Below are 18073 nucleotides of genomic sequence, written 5' to 3' on the forward strand. Positions count from 1 at the left end.
GTTTTTTTCTTTCTTTATTGAACAATAAATCTACAAAAAAAAACAAGGCAGGTTAACGATGGTAATTAAGTTCCCTGGGTTGTGTCAGAGATTTGAGATCAAATATATAAAATAAAAAATATTGCAAATTGCATATTTGCTTTTACTTGTACTTCACTTGAGTCTTTCCTTTTCATGTCACTTTGTACATCTACGTCACTACATGTCAGATAGTATTTTTTTACTCCACTACATTTATCTGATAGCTTTACAATATTAAGATCTTCCATACAAAACATGTATGAGATCCAGGCCAGAGGGTGAGAAAGAGGTAGAGGACCCAATGGAAGAGGCGGAAAACATGGACAGTGCCAGCTTCAAGCGTGGAAAAAACTGCCCTGACAACAACAAGGTTGATTAACTAGCTGGGGAACCAAGGAAAATGAATGATTCCTCTGGTTTTGACACAGAGATGGTGAGCCACAGGAGCCACAGAATCAGTCATCAGATGTCATGAGTTTGATCCTACTCACATGAGCACGCGATACCTGGACACAGTCGGAGCATCGGGCGCATCTGTGATAGAAAGACACACAGTTCCATTGTCATGTCATGATGAAGTACACTTGCGTGCGTATTTGTTGTCTTGCTCCTCAGGCTCTGTGGGCCTAAGCTCTGGAACCTGCCTCCTCACGTTATTGGTTGGATCTGAGGAGCTACGGCCAATTAGTCCAGCTCATCAGCCCATTAGCCCTTTAGTTCACCTGGAGTATAATGGGGATGAGGAGCTGCATTTCAGGTCCCTCTCTTCCTGCCACAGGCTTTTGCCTGTATGTAAGTGTGTATGTAGGCTATACTATATATGTACGTATGTATGTTTGTTTGTTAAGAGCTATGTTTGTCCACATGTTAACTATGGTTTGTTTAATTTCAGTCACTGGTTGTACATTAAGTTACTACTAGTATGATATAATCTGTAAGTTTTAAATCTTGGGAGAAGATACTCTGTAGGGGAGAGCTGCCATTGTGTGATTGACAATTGGAGCAGAAAGTGAGTTTGAAAATAAATGCTACAATGGTCAAGATACAGAAATTCAAGCTAGACTGGATTTTGAAAAGAAAATCAATGACCCCACCATTTTTATGATGAAGATGATTTGAATTTATTGTTCCTATATTTTATGCTTTGCTGTTATCACGTTAAATCCAATGACTGTGAATGACTATAAAATGTATTTGTCTGTAAGGGAAATGTGGTCAATTTTAGACTTGTTTTCAATCAATGTGGAAAACTTTTATGCACCCCTGAGCAAGCTCCAAAATAGAAAATAATGAGAAACTGCTACTCTTTCAGAAAACATGGTGAAGCACATGTGTTTTCTTATGTTTCAGAGTGTTTTGTACAGTTATTTATTTAATGGTATTTTTAGTTCTGTGATATTTTGTTATATTGTCTTCCTCCTGCTATGCATATATGTAAAATACATTCATGCAGCAATTTATTCATTTATTTATATATATATGTGTCTGTATATATATATATATATATCTATCTATATTTATTTTATTTATTTATTTATTTTAAATGGGGAGACTTGCAGTAAATTGTATCAGAACCAGTCTATGATCAGACGACAATGTTACGTCAGAGAACTAACAGCAACTGAATCCAACCAAATGCAAGACCGTCATCCTGCTGTAGCCAATCACCGGCGGGGGAGGGTGCTCTGCCCCGCCCCTCCGGTGTCCATCCGTGCTTCAGTAAGGTCACTGCTGTCATTCGGTGTCTTACTAGCCGTCAGCCGAAGGAGGCAGAGGATCCCCAGCGAGGAAGGTACAGGAAAGAACCAGCAAAACCAGCAACATGTCTCTGTCTAACAAACTCACCCTGGACAAGGTGGACGTCAAGGGGAAGCGCGTCATCATGAGGTGAGCGTTTATAGTCTATCTGTTAGTCTCTGGACTCTACGCGGATAATCGGAAATGGGATTGTCTGACGTTAGGTAACAGACATTTTAGAGCCCAAACATATCCTTCCTCCATTAACAAGCTGCTACAGTGCTGATGTGAAGACACTTAACGGGCTGTTAACGGTGTGTGAGTCGGTTCAGACCATTGAACAGAGAACAGGAAGTGAACTTGTTGGTTGTCACGTTTTCCATCCATGTTACGTGCCCGCGAGGAGATGCTGCATGGATGAAACCGACTGAGTCACTGGAGTCAGCCCCTTACGTTAAACTACCATCACCGAGAGTCTCTGCCTTACGTTAAACTACTTTCACTGAGAGTCAGCCCCACACATTAAACTTACATTGCTGCATTCAGTGAGCCCCTTCCGTTAGAATAACATCACTGCAGTAACCCAGCCTCTCATGACGCAATAAGACTCAATACATTTGTTACACACTGCATTGATAATCTAAATATGTGCAGTGGTTGCTCAGGTGTTCTTTTTTGATTAATATGTCAAATATATAAGCTTTCAGTCTGTTACCTTCAAAGTAATGGCAATTGCTCCATACCTATGTGAGCCCTATGTGATGTCATCAAATGATTATATATTATAATAATGAAAATAATTGCCAATCCATTTTCTGAATGAGCAATCAACCAGTCATTTAAGCTCTAAAAGTGGCATACATCTGTCATACTTAATATGTCAGATAGGTAATCTATCAGATCAATGTTATGTGATGAATTATTGCAGCTCTAGAAATGCTGAGAAAATCAGGAAACATTACATAATTATTTTTATATATAGTGAAAAACCTGCGAAAAGTTCCATGACTAATCGATTAATTCATCACTAGTGGACTACAGACAGCAAGATGGTTCAGTGCCTTGCTCAAAGGTAGTGCAGGTTTTAATCCCCTCCCCTCCTTAGCTCCAAGGATGTTGTGCTGCCTTACATACTTTTTTGATAATAAATAAAAAGGTGCTTTTAAACTTATCTGAAATGCAGCGCTGTTATATTTATTTTATAGTATTGTATGCCATTTCTGCAGACTGTAAAGGCCAATGGCAACAGAAGAGCACTTGAAACTGACACCCTGTGTGGAAATGTCAGAGGGCCATTTTGGTTGGCTCATCTTGGTGGTGCAACAGGCGGCATAGGACAAGGTTCACCGACAGCAGCCCCGAGCCTGCACTGCTCAGTGTTAAAAGGTCAAGTTCATGTTGAATCAGTCTCAGTGAGGACTATCAGGCTGCACTGAGTGACTTCATATCACACCCAGGGCCTGTCATAGCATGCCCAATGTGTGAGTTTTATGAACTTCCAGCTGCAAACAGAGTGCAGGGGAGGCACTGTGTGAGCTGCCGGTCCAGAATTAAAAAGAGGGAAGGTGGGACGTTGCTGTGGAGACCCAGCAGTGCCTGAAAGAAATCTGTTCAGCAGCCAAATCCAGAAGAAGCCAAATACTGACTCTCTTCATTGGCCTCATTGGTTGAGTTTATCTAAACAGATGGAGTTTTTCTGTTTAGACAAAGTTATACTGAAGTCCAGAGAAAATGACAAGAGGAGGAAGATGTTTTAAAGCTGAGCTCTCTGCAATTGGCATAAAAATAGCTGTCTATCCATGCTCAGTTATCTTGATTAGTTAACCTAGCCTTCATACACATCATACTATCTGAGTAAATTGAAAAATCAAGAGCATTGACACTTTTCATTTGTTGTTCTTCGTTGTCCAACTTTACCATTACCCAACCTAAGCTGTGAATAACTGCCCTTCTTTAGCTTCACCCATCACCCTGAGCTTATTTCTGCCTCCAGAGCAGCTTTGCCTCTGAGTCCTGTGTGTAAAGGATGTTTAACAAAACCTTCAGTGATATGCAGATCCACACTAACGAGGAACAGAGGGAACAATAAAAACGTATAAAACTGTTGGTGAATGCCTGGGCATTGTCTGTGCATGGGAGCTGTTGAGCCGCTGAACTGCTGACTATTGGGTTTTAGACTTAAGACAATGGATGGCGGTTATTATAGCAGTGGGTGCAATGTGTGTGTGTGTGCAGAGAGTGTGCAGGCTGATCATGTGGATCAGTGCATCAGTCCTCAGACAGAGAGAGGAGGGAGGTGGTTATGTAACTGAGTGGAGTACGAGGGATGCAGCATGTTCTCAGGAGCTGCCTGCCAGCTCGCAGTGATGGAAGTGCATCCAGCTCATTGGGCAGAGCAACGCTAGCTGCTGGAAAATTACTGGAAAATGGATAAAAGCCTTCCACCTAATGGAACTGTCTGAAAATGTCTGTGTTGACTATCTGGCAGCAATGGACTACAACTGTTTGTAGTAGTATTGAATTCTTGCTGCATATAATATTCCTGGTTGACCGCCCCTTTTGAAATCTTGACATAATTTAATCACATGGGGAGCCCCCATAGCTCGAGGGTTAAAATGCTGACCGTGAATGATTTAAATCCGGCCCGACAGCTTTGTCGCATCTGTCTCTCCCTCATTAATTAAATCTTAACCAAAAGCAGTCAGTAGATGAAGGGCATCTGTATTAGAAAGTAGAGCTAGACCAGTAATTCAGGATGATATATCTGTCAATATCAGCTTATTGTAGATATATTCTTATGTAAGTCAGTCTGTAATTAATAGGAAATAGCAGTACAGACATGCTAAACTAGGTTTGATGTAATTTATAAACTGTGTCACCATCACACAGTTTGTCCAACAGAGAGCTTCAGGCAGGTTTTTAAATAACAGGAGGACCATCAAGGTCACCAAAAAATAGTAGATAATTGTGGCTGTAATTACTACTGGAGTGGGGGCGGAAAATTATTCACATGCCCACCAGATGAGACAAAAATCGCTGACCAATGTCACCAAAATCACCTGTAGCCAGAAGAAGTTGACATAACAAATATCTGACATCTTGTCGAGCTCATCACACTGACTGACATCAGTGTTGCCATGTCAAAAACACAGCAGTAGATCTCATCAAATTAAATCATAAATCTTTCAGCTACTTGGTTTATTTGGTTTATCAGATTGGGAGCCATAGCCGTTCTTTGTAATAGAGGGTAACCATATGCAGCCACTTCTCATTTCAACCGTTTTGAACTGATGACCAGAAATCTTACAGGTACCATAATGCTATTCCATATACTGGTGTTAACATCTTATGTTTTAATCACAGCTGAAGAACATCAGACATGTGGGTTCTACAGAAGAGAAACATTGGAAATCAAAAAGAAAGTCCTTGATGCACGACACACTCCATTCGTCTCTTTCTTTCTGGTAATTAAGTTTGTTCTCTTTCAGGGTTGACTTCAACGTTCCCATGAAGGACAAGCATATCACAAACAACCAGAGGTAAAGTCCATCTCATTTCTGTTCTCACTGTAAAAATAATCTGAAGGTCATAGCAAACAAAGCCCCTTTTTCCACAAAAAAATGTGCAGGAGTAAAGGGTGACGGATGGCTTTGCTGAATTCTTATGCTCGTTGATTTTCAGGATCAAGGCGGCCGTTCCCAGCATCAAACACTGCCTGGACCACGGGGCCAAGTCCGTTGTGCTGATGAGCCACCTGGGCCGTCCTGATGGAAACTTTGTGCCTGATAAATATTCCCTGGAGCCTGTTGCTGCTGAGCTCAAGACTCTGCTGGGAAAGTGAGTAATACATTCAATTAATTTTATTTCTTAAAGCAAGCGATAAATCCTTAAATGAAATATTTATATTTTTGCACCAAACAAATTACAGTTTTGTAATTCTTGCTTGATTTGGCTGAGAGAAAATATGAAAACCATAAATACCATTGTAAATGGAGTTTGATATAAAGAAAATCCCAAGGTTATAACTTTAAGAAACTAACTCAAGTTATACAAAAACAAAAGAATGTCCTTAACTGTACTGGATAAAACTATCTAAACATTAAAACAATAACAATATAACCATCCATGCAAAAGACATTTTTGTGCAGATTTCCCAGTGAAAAATTGGTCACAATAAAACTATTTAATCATCCAAAGTTTTCCTGAGATCACAGGATATTATTTCATGATCACAGAATGACTACTGATTGTCATCACAAGAAGACAAAGCTTGGTCTGTTGAGATCATAAAATAACACATTTTGTGAAAAGATAAACTATCAAAAATTATCTTCACCGATCCTCCGCAGGGACATCACCTTCATGAAGGACTGTGTGGGTGCAGAGGTGGAAGCTGCCTGTGCTAACCCCGCCGTGGGATCCGTCATCCTGCTGGAGAACCTCCGCTTCCACGTCGCCGAGGAGGGAAAAGGCAAGGACGCCTCTGGAAACAAGGTGAGACCTCAAACACAGTTAGTGTTTAGTTTAATGTTCGGCAGAATTTGGTGCCTCATGCGTTTGGTTTACGTCAAGCTATCAATGAGAGTCAGCAAATATATAGCTTGTTCATTCCTGTATCCCTTAAATATAACATGTTAGCTGTAGCTCTGTAAGATAACGACTCATAACTTTAGAAGAAAAGAACCAGGCGGTGGGGCAAATGCTCTGTTTGGGCTGTTTGGGTTGAGCACTGATTGTGCTCTGGCTGTCAGACAGACAGCAGAACTTCTCACTTCTGGGTCACTTGGTGGAAAATGCACAGTCACTCCAGCTGCAGTGTCCTTCTGAAAGAGCTGCGTCACTGTCTGATGATGTCACGGTCAGGAGTGCTGCAGTGTCTGCTAGGCTGTAGCTCAAACTGTGTTGTCTGCCACATCTTCAGCTTCTTGAGTTTGACGTTTGAATGTTACACAGCCTTAGTGTGTCATCTGTAAAGTGCCAAATCACAGCTCTGTCTATTCCAGTCTTCATCCTTCTTATCACTAATGTGCCACCTCTGCTTTCATGCCCTATGGAGGCAATGAGGAAAGGAACATCGACATCTGAGTGATGAGCGTCTCTTTCTTTATGCTGAGATGCAGATGATATGATATAAAAACAGGCCCAGGTCCAGGACTTAGTATAAATGCTGATGCCGGGGGCAGCAGTGGATCAGCAGCCTTGTCCTTATGACATTTATCCTTAAGGTCAGTGGGCTGTCCTGGCTGGATGTGTTGCTTTTCCTGTCCTGAGAGGCCTGGCTGGTATGCAGCCTGTGCGGGTTGGTTTCTACTGTACTGCTGTACTGTATCACACTGGGACATTTTATATTTTATTTCATTCTGAAAATATTTCTCATTTGCTCCCGAGACTGAAATAATTCCACTGGTTTAGTCAAACTTTGGTGAGGGGAGCAGAAGCACCACAGTGTGTCCCAGCTCCATATGATAATACCATAAAGTACGAAAGCGACACTTTAATGTTATCTTGGTAGTAGATTTGTACCAAACTAACATGCATTTGGGGAAAATGTAAGAACCCAGCAGTAACTTATTGCTAGTTTTTAATAGTATAATCTGTCATGTGGACTGAAGGGGGAAATGTAGGAAGCAGTGACCTGACTGTACTCATGTCTGACATTTGAACGACACTGAAGAGCTCTCTTGACCTTTTTCTGCCCTCCGGTCCCACAGTCACGACCTTTGCCTGTTAAAGTGCAGCAGGAACCTGATCCACAATGCACAGACTGAAGAGTGATCGTGAAAATTTGTTCATATTAGGGCAAAAAGAAATCATATTGCAATTATTTTTGAAGGACCTTGCGATGAGTCGTGATTTTGGTGGGAATGGTAATTTGTGCATTTAATTTTCATTGAAAACAATATGAAAAATATAATGATGTAATTTTTTTAATTTTAAATTTATATATTTTTTTTTTTCCTGGTCTCAACCAAACAAAAATGTTCCTTTACATCAGAAGAATATGATTTGTATGCTGTGACCATAATGCTGTATTTATAATGATGTGTTGTGAAACCTTTGTTAAAAAATTAGCAGCTCCTGTGATTTCGATATTGCACTTGGCCATATTGTTATTTTGATCATATTTAGATTAATTGCTGAGCCTTAGTTCATACACACTGTAGCCAAATAATAGCAGGAGTTAGTGAAGGCAAAACGGCAGGAATTTGCCTTCCACTATTTCACTCAGTAGTATGATGAATTAACCTGAGAGTCATGTTAGAAGCAGTTGTGATGTGAATATGGACAAGAGAGAAAAAAAGCTTTTAATGAGGATGACATTACAACAGGTGCAGCAGCTGCTCATCATTTTATGCCTGAATCAATTTATGCCTGAATATTGTTTAAAAATGTTATTAACATAAAATGAAATATTATTTTGTGTGAAGAAAGAATGAACACTGTGAACCTTTTAAAAAGAAAAGCCGTGCTTAGAAATCACATGCCCATCCAATTATATTATAGTGATCTTAAAGCAAATTGTAATGGGTGGATCTGTCGGTAAAATGTGAAGGGAAATGCAGACTGCAGCCACTGGTACCTTTTGTTTTCTTTCTTTCCATGTTCGTCTTCTTCTCTTACCCTGTCCTGTCTTTTTTGTCCCTCAGACCAAGGCCTCCCAGCAGCAGATTGACTCCTTCAGGGCGTCTCTGTCCAAACTGGGAGATGTTTACGTTAACGATGCCTTCGGCACAGCTCACAGAGCCCACAGGTGAGCAGGAGCGCAGGCTGCTTAATCCATTCATCCATGTTTCTTCTTGAATGTGTTTGGCCAATAGTGAAAGAGGTGTTAAATTAAGTTCTATTTGGTATTAAAAATCTTAAAATGTCTTTAGTTTGAGTTTGGTGAACCCCGCTTTTGACTGCTCCTCCTCATCTTCCTCTCTCCCAGCTCCATGGTGGGAGTGAATCTGTCTCAGAAGGCAGCTGGTTTCCTGATGAAGAAGGAGCTTGACTACTTTGCCATGGCTCTGGAGAAGCCTAAGAAACCCTTCCTGGCCATCCTCGGAGGGTGAGAACAGTTTGTTTCAGCAATTCATCAAGTCTGAACGTCACCGGGTTGTTAGCGGGTGATCAGACTGAAAACAGCTCAGCGGTTAAACAATGCAAGGGGCTGCGTTGCTGGTGCTGTATTGCAAAGATACCAGGGAGAAATGAAATATAATCCAGGAAGTAAGAGAATAATGCATTTAAAGGCTTATCAGACAATAATACAATGCACACCAGTTTGTAATACTTGTAAGTGCAGCATTCACATTACAAAGTAATCTAGCAGGAATATGTGCTGGTATGTATTCAATTGTCCAACATAGTGGATGTAGTTTTCTTGCCAGTCCACATTTATAGTATAGATCAGAGTTAAATACATGTTTTCATCTCATTTAAAAGCTCTCTGGTATACTACTGGTTAAAACAGACTCGGCATGTAAAGATAACAGAGGTGAAAGGGTGGGAACATGATGCAGACACTTGCTGTGGACATTGCCTTTAACAGTAACTTTTCAGCCCTTGTAGAACATTAATTTTTAACCTCCTGCGGTGTGGTTTACATTGTGTACCAGCTGGTTGGATTTGAGAGGATGGTGCTGTTCCTGCTAAAACTCACAATACCAGCTTTTATCTCTCTCTCTCTCTCTCTCTCTCTCTCTCTCTCTCTCTCTCTCTCTCTCTCTCTCTCTCTCTCTCTCTCTCTCTCTCTCTATCTCTCTCTATCTCTCTCTCTCTCTCTCTCTCTCTCTCTCTCTCTCTATCTCTCTCTCTCCTGCGGTGCAGTCTCTTTTTAAAATACCCAGGTGACCATCCAGGAATAGAGACTCTAAGCTCATTATGTAATCTATGGTGTCACAGTACACTGCTCTCTTCAAGACACTGCTATCACTGCTCAGACCTTAGTGTGCACATAGCAAGCAGGCAGAGATGAGAGGTCATCTAGTACATATTGGTGAATAGCTCTTTATTTCCATTCATCAGTTAACACTCCTCACCTATTTTCAGGGTTGAGTGGTTGAAGATGTGATTTAAAATTCCTGAAGTTTTCATACATTTTTAACTTTTTTTTTTTTTTTTCGCATTCATGCATCAGTGAAGTGTAATTTTGTTTCATCTAAAAATACAAAGATATCAGATATACACAGATAGAAAACTACCATCAATATCTGCCATCAAGCAGGACTAAAGTGATCACTCTGTATTTGCCCAAACTGAGGAATGTTAACTGAGTAAATTACCAAACAGCATTCTGTTTCATCTGATATTACACAAGTTTAATGACTGAGACTACAGCAAGTTTAAATAAATTCTTTAAATTAAAGTTAATGAGCTCGCTACCACCTCCTGAACGCACCATGAGCTATCAGAGCACTACGTCCTGTGGCGTCTCTGTGGTGCAGCAGGTGGTTTCATATTTGTGGAGCCATTGTTTCTTGTGTTACTCCAAGTTGCAGCACCACAGTTGGATGAATAAAGAGGAAACGGTGTGTGAAGCTTCTGTAACAGACACTCTGTTTCACCGAGCTGCCGTTGGCCACATGTGGGATTTGGCCTCGTGTCAGAGTCCATTCTAGCCTGAGTGCATTGTGCAACTGTCACATCCACTCAGCGGCGTGCAGTGCCACCAATCACCTTCTTCCAGTTCACAAACAGAGGACATCGGCCATTAGAGTGTTATGATCATCCAGCGAACGGCTGCAGAGTTCACACAGCAGTGAAACAGATAAATCATGAGTTTGAAGAGGATAATTTCATCAGTGTTGGTGGAATCGTATGTGTCCAAATGAATAAGCTAAGAAATTAAGTAAAGGGAGTTCAGATGGAAAACAATAATGTGCAATGGGCTGCATTGATGGGATGTGTTGCTTCATGTACCAGTGAAACCATGATAAACGATCCAGGAAGTCCAGTTTGAGTGACAGATTAATTCATTTATCAGAAGCCAAAGCACTGCACAGTAGTTTATGATATGACACACGATTTCACAACTATTGTAAGTTATCACAGCGGCAATTACTTGATCTTTCATTGTGATGATCACAAGATAACAGCATAGAACTGCTGATTAATTGATCAGTCAATCAACAGAAAATAAAAAACTATTTTGATGATGGATTAAAGTACTTTTATTTAAACAAAAATGGCTGTTTTTTGTGAAGGGCTCCTCTCTCTCTGCATGCAGCCATATTAAAATTTCAACATTTAGATCATCTCGTCTGTTTTGAATAAAATATTAAAACCCAGGTCAGAAATTTAATTGAAAGTATTTATTTTACTTTTTTTCCTCCTTTACCTGCATGTTTCTTATCTATACTGATGTGTTCCGCCTCTCTTGTGTCTGCGTTTTAGAGCCAAGGTGAAAGATAAGATCCAGCTGATCAACAACATGTTGGATAAGGTTAATGAGATGATCATCGGTGGCGGCATGGCCTTCACCTTCCTCAAAGTCCTCAACAACATGGAGGTGAGGAAGTCTCCAAGTCGTGTACAGTGATTTTTAGAGCTTTTTCTCTGCGAACAGCTGCTGCTGTGAAAGCTGTGAGAGTGAACCAAAGTAATAAAGCTGAAGGTGGGGAAACCAAAACAAAGAGCTGAGAGATGTTATAAGCTCTGTAGAACTCAAGAGACCAGTAGAGTCAGGTGATAATTCTTTGTGGGCTCAACGTGCTCTCTTCATCGAGCTGCTGGACTGTTGAATATTGATGGTGTTCAAACAGACTTGGGAAACTTGTGAAACTGTTAGTTTTACAGAGACTAAGAATCACGTTCATCACCTCAGTTTGACCTCTGACAAAAACATTTGAAAAGGCCAGCTTTTGTTTAAAGGGTCAGTTCAAAATTACAAAAGAACATATTTCCTCACTCCCCCTTTGTGATATGTAGACAGATAGTTTTGTTTCATTTGTCTATACTTTAAGAAACCTATATCCACTGCCACCCCAATGCTCAAATGCTGAGCACTTTAACAACTTATGTTTCTGCAAACACCTGGATCAGGTAACAATAACTAAAAGTTAGTTTTGTAGTTCCAAACCACAGAGCAGAATTTTATTTAGTAAATTTTAGAAGTAAATTTTTCAGTTCTGTGAGAACCTCAAACTAAATTCCATTATTCTCCATTGTATTCCAGTGGAGCCAGAAATCTCTTAGACTGATATCTGAAGTCATGGACAAATATCTAGAATATACCACCACAGGGAAGTGAGGAAATATTTTCTTTTGTTATTGTGGAGAACTGACCCTTTAAACAAAAGCAGGTCTGCACATGATTCTCAATCTCTGCTGCGACACTAACAAAACAAATCATTTTCACAAGTCTGTTTGAACACCACCAGCATTCAATAGCCCAGATTTGCTGCACTCCAGCACTAACAAATGTCCTATCGAACCTTTTATCTGTCAGTGGAAAACCGTGACCATTGGACCTTAGGACTTTTAGCTGCTGGAAGTCGTCACTGTTTTATCAATGAAGGAACCCTCCCTCCTAGAGGTGAAATGTGATTGGTTCATTAATTTTACTCCAGAATGTAGCTTCATTTGAATTAATAGCAAGACCTTCTAGAAATGTATAGAGGGTTCACCAATCACAGAGCTCCTGACATGTTTTTCACCCAGTAACAAGCCAAAATAAGTTTTCTTTGCTGGGCTTTATACAATACAGACAATTTCCTGTGGGGTTGGGAAGGTTATTTGTGTCTAAGGAACATTTAGTTTTTATGATAAATGATCTGTTAATCACTGTAGAAAAGATGATTATGAAATGATTTGGCTACAAAAAAGTCATGTACCAAATGAAATACAGAACATTTAATGAGATTGTTAAGGATCAGATATCGGTCTCTGAGTGAGGAGGATGCTGAGTAACAGCAATTAAGGATTATTTAATTTAATTTAATCTTGATCAGTGGAATGTGAGAAAATATAAAGCTGCACTACAGTTCTATGTAGAAATATCAGCCTTGATCACTCTGTCAGGTTGTTGTAGAGACAAATTTGCTACTTGCTGAAGTGTGTTTTTCATTTTTCACTGATTTCCCCCGTTCCTCTTGCCTTTGTCAGATTGGTACCTCTCTCTACGATGAGGAGGGCGCCGGCATCGTCAAAGACCTGATGGCCAAAGCCGAGAAGAACGGCGTCAAGATCACACTGCCCGTCGACTTCATCACCGCTGACAAGTTTGATGAGAAAGCCACCACCGGCACCGCCACCGTCGCTGCTGGCATCCCTGCCGGCTGGATGGTGAGAAAACAAGATTCATCTTTTATCATTATTAAATTCATATCCAAATGATTGACGTTCTTTCTTCTATTTTGATGATAATGTTCTTCTCTCCTCCGCAGGGGTTGGACTGTGGACCAGAGAGCTCTAAGGCCTTTGGAGAGGCGGTGGGCAGGGCCAAGCAGATCGTGTGGAACGGCCCAGTCGGTGTGTTTGAGTGGGACCACTTTGCCAAAGGGACAAAGAACCTGATGGACAAAGTGGTCGAGGTGACCAAAACAGGGTGCATCACAATCATTGGTAAGAAAGACAAGAAGGGACGGAAGCTTTTGTGTTTATTTCTTTGTTGTTTGTTTGTAGCCATGTTATTCAGTCTGCTGATCAATCTGTCTTGTCACTCTGCACCTATAGGCTATTGACTGTCAGAGATCATTGAACCCATTTTTCTGATGTAGCTGCAAAAACTGCTTGTGTATTAATACCTTTGGCCCCACGTTGCTTTGGGAATAAAAGCATTGTATTTTTATGGGGTGGGTCTCTACCACAAACACTTGTGGTTACAACACTAGTGGTCCAAAACACTGCAGCATTAAATTAACCCAAGTGTGGGTAGAATCTTTTTTTTTTTTCTTGTAATTCCTGAGTTTAATTTGTAAAACAAAGGCAGATTTTAGTCTTGTAGACTTTACACAAAACTAACGAACTATAACCTGAGCTAATCAACACTGCTGTGATCTTTTTAAGACTTTGAAATAAACCTTGTGATCATGTAAGAATGATGTATGTTTGTTTGTGTCCAGGTGGGGGTGACACTGCCACCTGCTGCGCCAAGTGGAACACAGAAGACAAGGTCAGCCATGTCAGCACAGGAGGCGGCGCCAGTCTGGAGCTGCTGGAGGGTGAGTGACAGAAAAAACAACATGATGCTGAAGAACAAATAAAAACTTGGTCTTTGAATCATTTCATTGTCGTACTGAGGCTCGATAATGATAATGATGATGCTGACTGCGTGTTCACTCTCTTTGTGTCCTCAGGTAAAGTCCTGCCTGGCGTGGACGCCCTCAGCAGTGTCTAAACTTCCTATCAGCCCGCTGGTGTGTGTGTCTGTATGTGTGTGTGTGAGTTTGAGTGTATGAGAGGTGGGTAGCTACTCAGCCAGAAACTCCTGAAACCTTTCCACCCTGCAAAAAAAACCCCACAACTGCTTTATCAGCCATGTCATCTTGTATTCAGGCTTTGTTTTTAAAGTAATGCCAGTTGTGATTCACAGGGGATAATTTCCATTTCTATCGATGCTGTCTGTAACAAGTAGAGCCTTCTGCCTTACTTTAACCTGCTGATAAAACTCTTCAAGTCAAACTGCTGGGAATCTTGAGTCATCACTTGACATTGATGGCTATTTTTTGCGAAATCAGACTTGTTAAAGAAAGATCAAATGGCTTGTTAACGTGGAAGTTTTCTTTTGCTCAGGTGATAGATTTTCCTGCTGACCTGCTTAATGGACGGCTGAAACACAAACACCCTCCACAGCGTTACTGTCACCTCATTCTGGGTTTAAACAGCAGGTGTCAGTGTTCTGCTTCACTTGCCCGCTTGTTTTCTCTCTGACCCGTTGCGATTTCTTCTGTTTTCCTTTTAAAAATCATGAGAGGAGTCGCCAGCGTTCACCCCTGAGAAACTAAAACACTGGCTCTTGTGTATGTGTGTGAGTGTGTGTATTGCTGCATCACTTTTCCAAAGCCACCATGCAATGTCTTTGCACCACCCTTGACAGAGTGTATACATACAGTATATATACACACACAAACACACACACATATATATGTATAAACGGTTAATATGTGTGTGTACCTAGACGTTGTATTTTCTGTCTGTTCACACGAACGTCTGCTCTGGTCATCTGTCTTCTCTGGCTGTTGGTTTCTGAGCAGCGTCAGACTGAGATGTGGTGTCGATCTTGGCTGATCTGTTCAGGTTAATAAAACCGTCTGTGTAAAAAAAATTTTGGTCTCCTCATTCTTTTTTGCAGCTACAGGTATGATAAGCCATGGTGTAATGGTGTCACTGCACAGCTTATTCTGTGATGTGTGATTGCTTGCAAGGACAATCATCTACCAGCTAAGATGCGATGAAGATTCCTTTGATGGGGTCTGTGGGTCTGGAGCAATCTTGAGCATTTAAACGTGCATTCAAGCACCACCAGGAAGTAGACATGTGCCCCACTTTTAAAAAAATGCCAACCCACACTTGGGTTTAATCCAGTGGCATAGCACATAAATCAGGGCCCTGTATATATTTCTTTCTCAATCATGACTGTCTTTACTGCTTTAGTCGCCCGATTTTACTTTTTAATTCTTTTGAAATGACATGATTGCTTCAATGTTCACCTGAAGACGTCGGCATCAGTGCAGTTTTAGCATTTGAAGACATATTTATCCGCCCTGCCGCGGAGGCAACAGTAGAAGTTTACTTATAATGCTAAGAATGCAAAATTTCAAAATTGAAGATAAAAACAAATGTTACTTCCATGTTGGGTCCTTGGGTATTTAGTCCCACTGTTCCCCTCACTGTTACACCCACACCAGACCCAGGGCTGCACTCAAAATATCCACAGGACCTCCAAAATGGCTGGGTCAGGAAAAAATAAGGTTCATAAGTTTCAAGTTTTTTGGTGTAAGTGTAAGTGTATTTCACAGAGCATTTTAGCTCCAAAGCCTCTAAGTCTATGAGAAGTTAGAGGCCGTCCAGATAATACCTTAATCACCACAACTCCAATTATTCATAATGAGGTAACATTTAACTTTCATCCACATATTTGGCATGTAAAGGCAGTAAATAAACATTTCATACATTTATTTATATATAATTTGTCATAATTTAACTTATGAAGATATACAGTGCTTTGCTATATTTTAATTTGTTATCTGTTTAAACACCAGCCTCCACCAATAAGTGTTTACATGGGGAGTTACGGTTGTTGACAAATACATGATAAACACTTAATTCTGCTTACAAATGAATTATAGTCCTTTATGAAGCATATTCGGAATAAGTGTTAAATAGGGGTATTAAAGTGCTACCACTTTTGATATTTAAAGTAATGCTTAATAGGAACATTTATGAAACCTTGTAGTAGAAAATATTAAGGAAGACGAAATGATAATTTGAGGATTAAACTGGAGCTTCTTTGCTCAGTAATTATATTGATTAGCTTCCTCCTTTATATTCAGAAGCCCCAAACAAATTCTTCAACATTTATCCAGACCCCAAAATCCCTTGTATCAAAGCAAACGTTCAAGAATATCAAGGAGATATAAGTGTCCATTGTGTAAGTGGATGTTTTTGCCACTAGATGGCAGCCTCAGTTTTCACAGTTAATCAATGTTCACGAGTATTTATTCACACAGATGTCCACATAATTTGCACATTACACATTGCAGGAATAAAAAAAACAACTTGTACTTTCAGTTATAGACAACAGACAGTGCAGTACAGGCTGTTCGCATCTTTTCACGTAGGTTTTCTGGTGGTCCACGTCAGGTGCAGTCCACGGTTTCATTCACATAATCTGGCTCATCTGTTAGAAAAAGAAAATGTGGATGAATAGTTAATATTTCAGCCTGAACAAGTTCACATTCAATGTAAGGAGTTGGCACAATAAACATGGTGTCATGAACTTCCTTAAACATGATGTCTAGTGTCCACTATATCAGATAAGATGTGCTATGTGATATGCTTGGCTGAAAGCTTTTTTACATTTTGTAATTTGCAGCTGTAACACTGGTAACAATTTAGTTATTATTTCACCATCAGAATATAACATTTTAAAAACCTGAGTCATAAGTCGTTTCCATTTAGTCATTTCGTAACATAATATAGCAGCAAAAACACATTTTCCATTCTACGATATAAAGCTTTGTTCAGACCAGGCATTAACATCTGTCTGGTGCGATCTCTAAGTACAAGTGTGAAAACACCCACGACGCACTGAAGACGCATTTGAGATCCGATCACTCAGATCACATTTGGAGGGGCATCGAACCACAAGTGTCCACATTCGTTTAGCAGTGTGAACGCATATGCGGCCCGGGCCACATTGAAGGACCGCCTCCTCCAACTACGTCCTCTGACACAGTCCGATTAATCCCGCCACAGCTTCATAATGAACCGAACATTAAACTGACGCACTAAGAGCTGGCCGCTTGTGATCGGATCACTGAAAATGCATTTTAATATCAGGTCTGCACGGGGCAGCAGTGACGCAATGGCGTCCTGAGCAAAGAGTAAAGCCACACCCCCTCTGTCTGTGTTGCGGGACCCTCCCCACCTTTATGAACACACAAGGACCACCCACAGGTGTGATGGCTCATTCCAGTAACCGCCATGCAGGTGAAAGTTTATCTCCAAAATGTCCTCCTCTGAAGTAACCACGTTTTCGTCTAAAAGGGCCCCGACAGAGACGGAGATAAAACCAGAGCACAGTCCGAGTGGCGATGGGGACTACCACTACCGTTGGACTTCAAAACATCCATAAAGTCTCAGTTTGGAGTCCCAGTCCCAGCAAACATCTTTACCAGTCCGACCAGTGGAGCTAACTGGTCTGAGAGGAGAGCCCTACAACCGGCTAAAGCCTGACCTGGAACTGGCGTTTCTTCTCCTCAATGTAAGTACCTTGATGGCTACATAATGTTAAACGTCTGTTTTCGTCAGTGACCTGCTACAGTAGGCATGATGAAGTGAGCTAACTTGCTGTTACCCATATTATGAATTTGTTTTTTCTCGCTGGCTAATGACGGCTAATGGTTGTGGCTGGACTGGGGTTGGTTAGCGTTAGGTTGAAGGTTAGGGTCTGGTTAACATCAGGGGGAATTCATATTGACAGGGGAAACAGATTAACCTTAATTGGAAGTGCATTTAGCTTGTTGCATGGTTGTGCACCTACACTTAAAGCAAGGGCAGAAGAAATTAAGTGAAAACACCTGTGTTGTTGTGCAAGAGGCAATAAGTCCTCCAAAATTAAAAGACAAAATGTATTGTTTGTAATTGCCCTGAAGAACTACAATTAGAA

General features: G+C 40.7%; 1 protein-coding gene across 1 annotated transcript; it reads left to right on the top strand.

The window, feature by feature from the left end:
• The first annotated feature begins 1750 nt into the window (after window positions 1-1750).
• On the top strand, window positions 1751-15007 carry pgk1 (phosphoglycerate kinase 1). Its single transcript, XM_056397616.1, has 11 exons — window positions 1751-1908; window positions 5247-5297; window positions 5440-5595; window positions 6108-6252; window positions 8406-8509; window positions 8690-8809; window positions 11137-11251; window positions 12847-13026; window positions 13128-13305; window positions 13806-13904; window positions 14040-15007. The coding sequence occupies exons 1-11, from the start codon at window positions 1844-1846 to the stop codon at window positions 14078-14080; spliced, it is 1254 nt and encodes a 417-aa protein (XP_056253591.1). The 5' UTR covers window positions 1751-1843; the 3' UTR covers window positions 14081-15007.
• The last annotated feature ends 3066 nt before the right edge of the window (window positions 15008-18073 follow it).

The sequence above is a fragment of the Seriola aureovittata genome, chromosome 15, assembly GCF_021018895.1.
Source record: "Seriola aureovittata isolate HTS-2021-v1 ecotype China chromosome 15, ASM2101889v1, whole genome shotgun sequence".
Taxonomy (NCBI): domain Eukaryota; kingdom Metazoa; phylum Chordata; class Actinopteri; order Carangiformes; family Carangidae; genus Seriola; species Seriola aureovittata.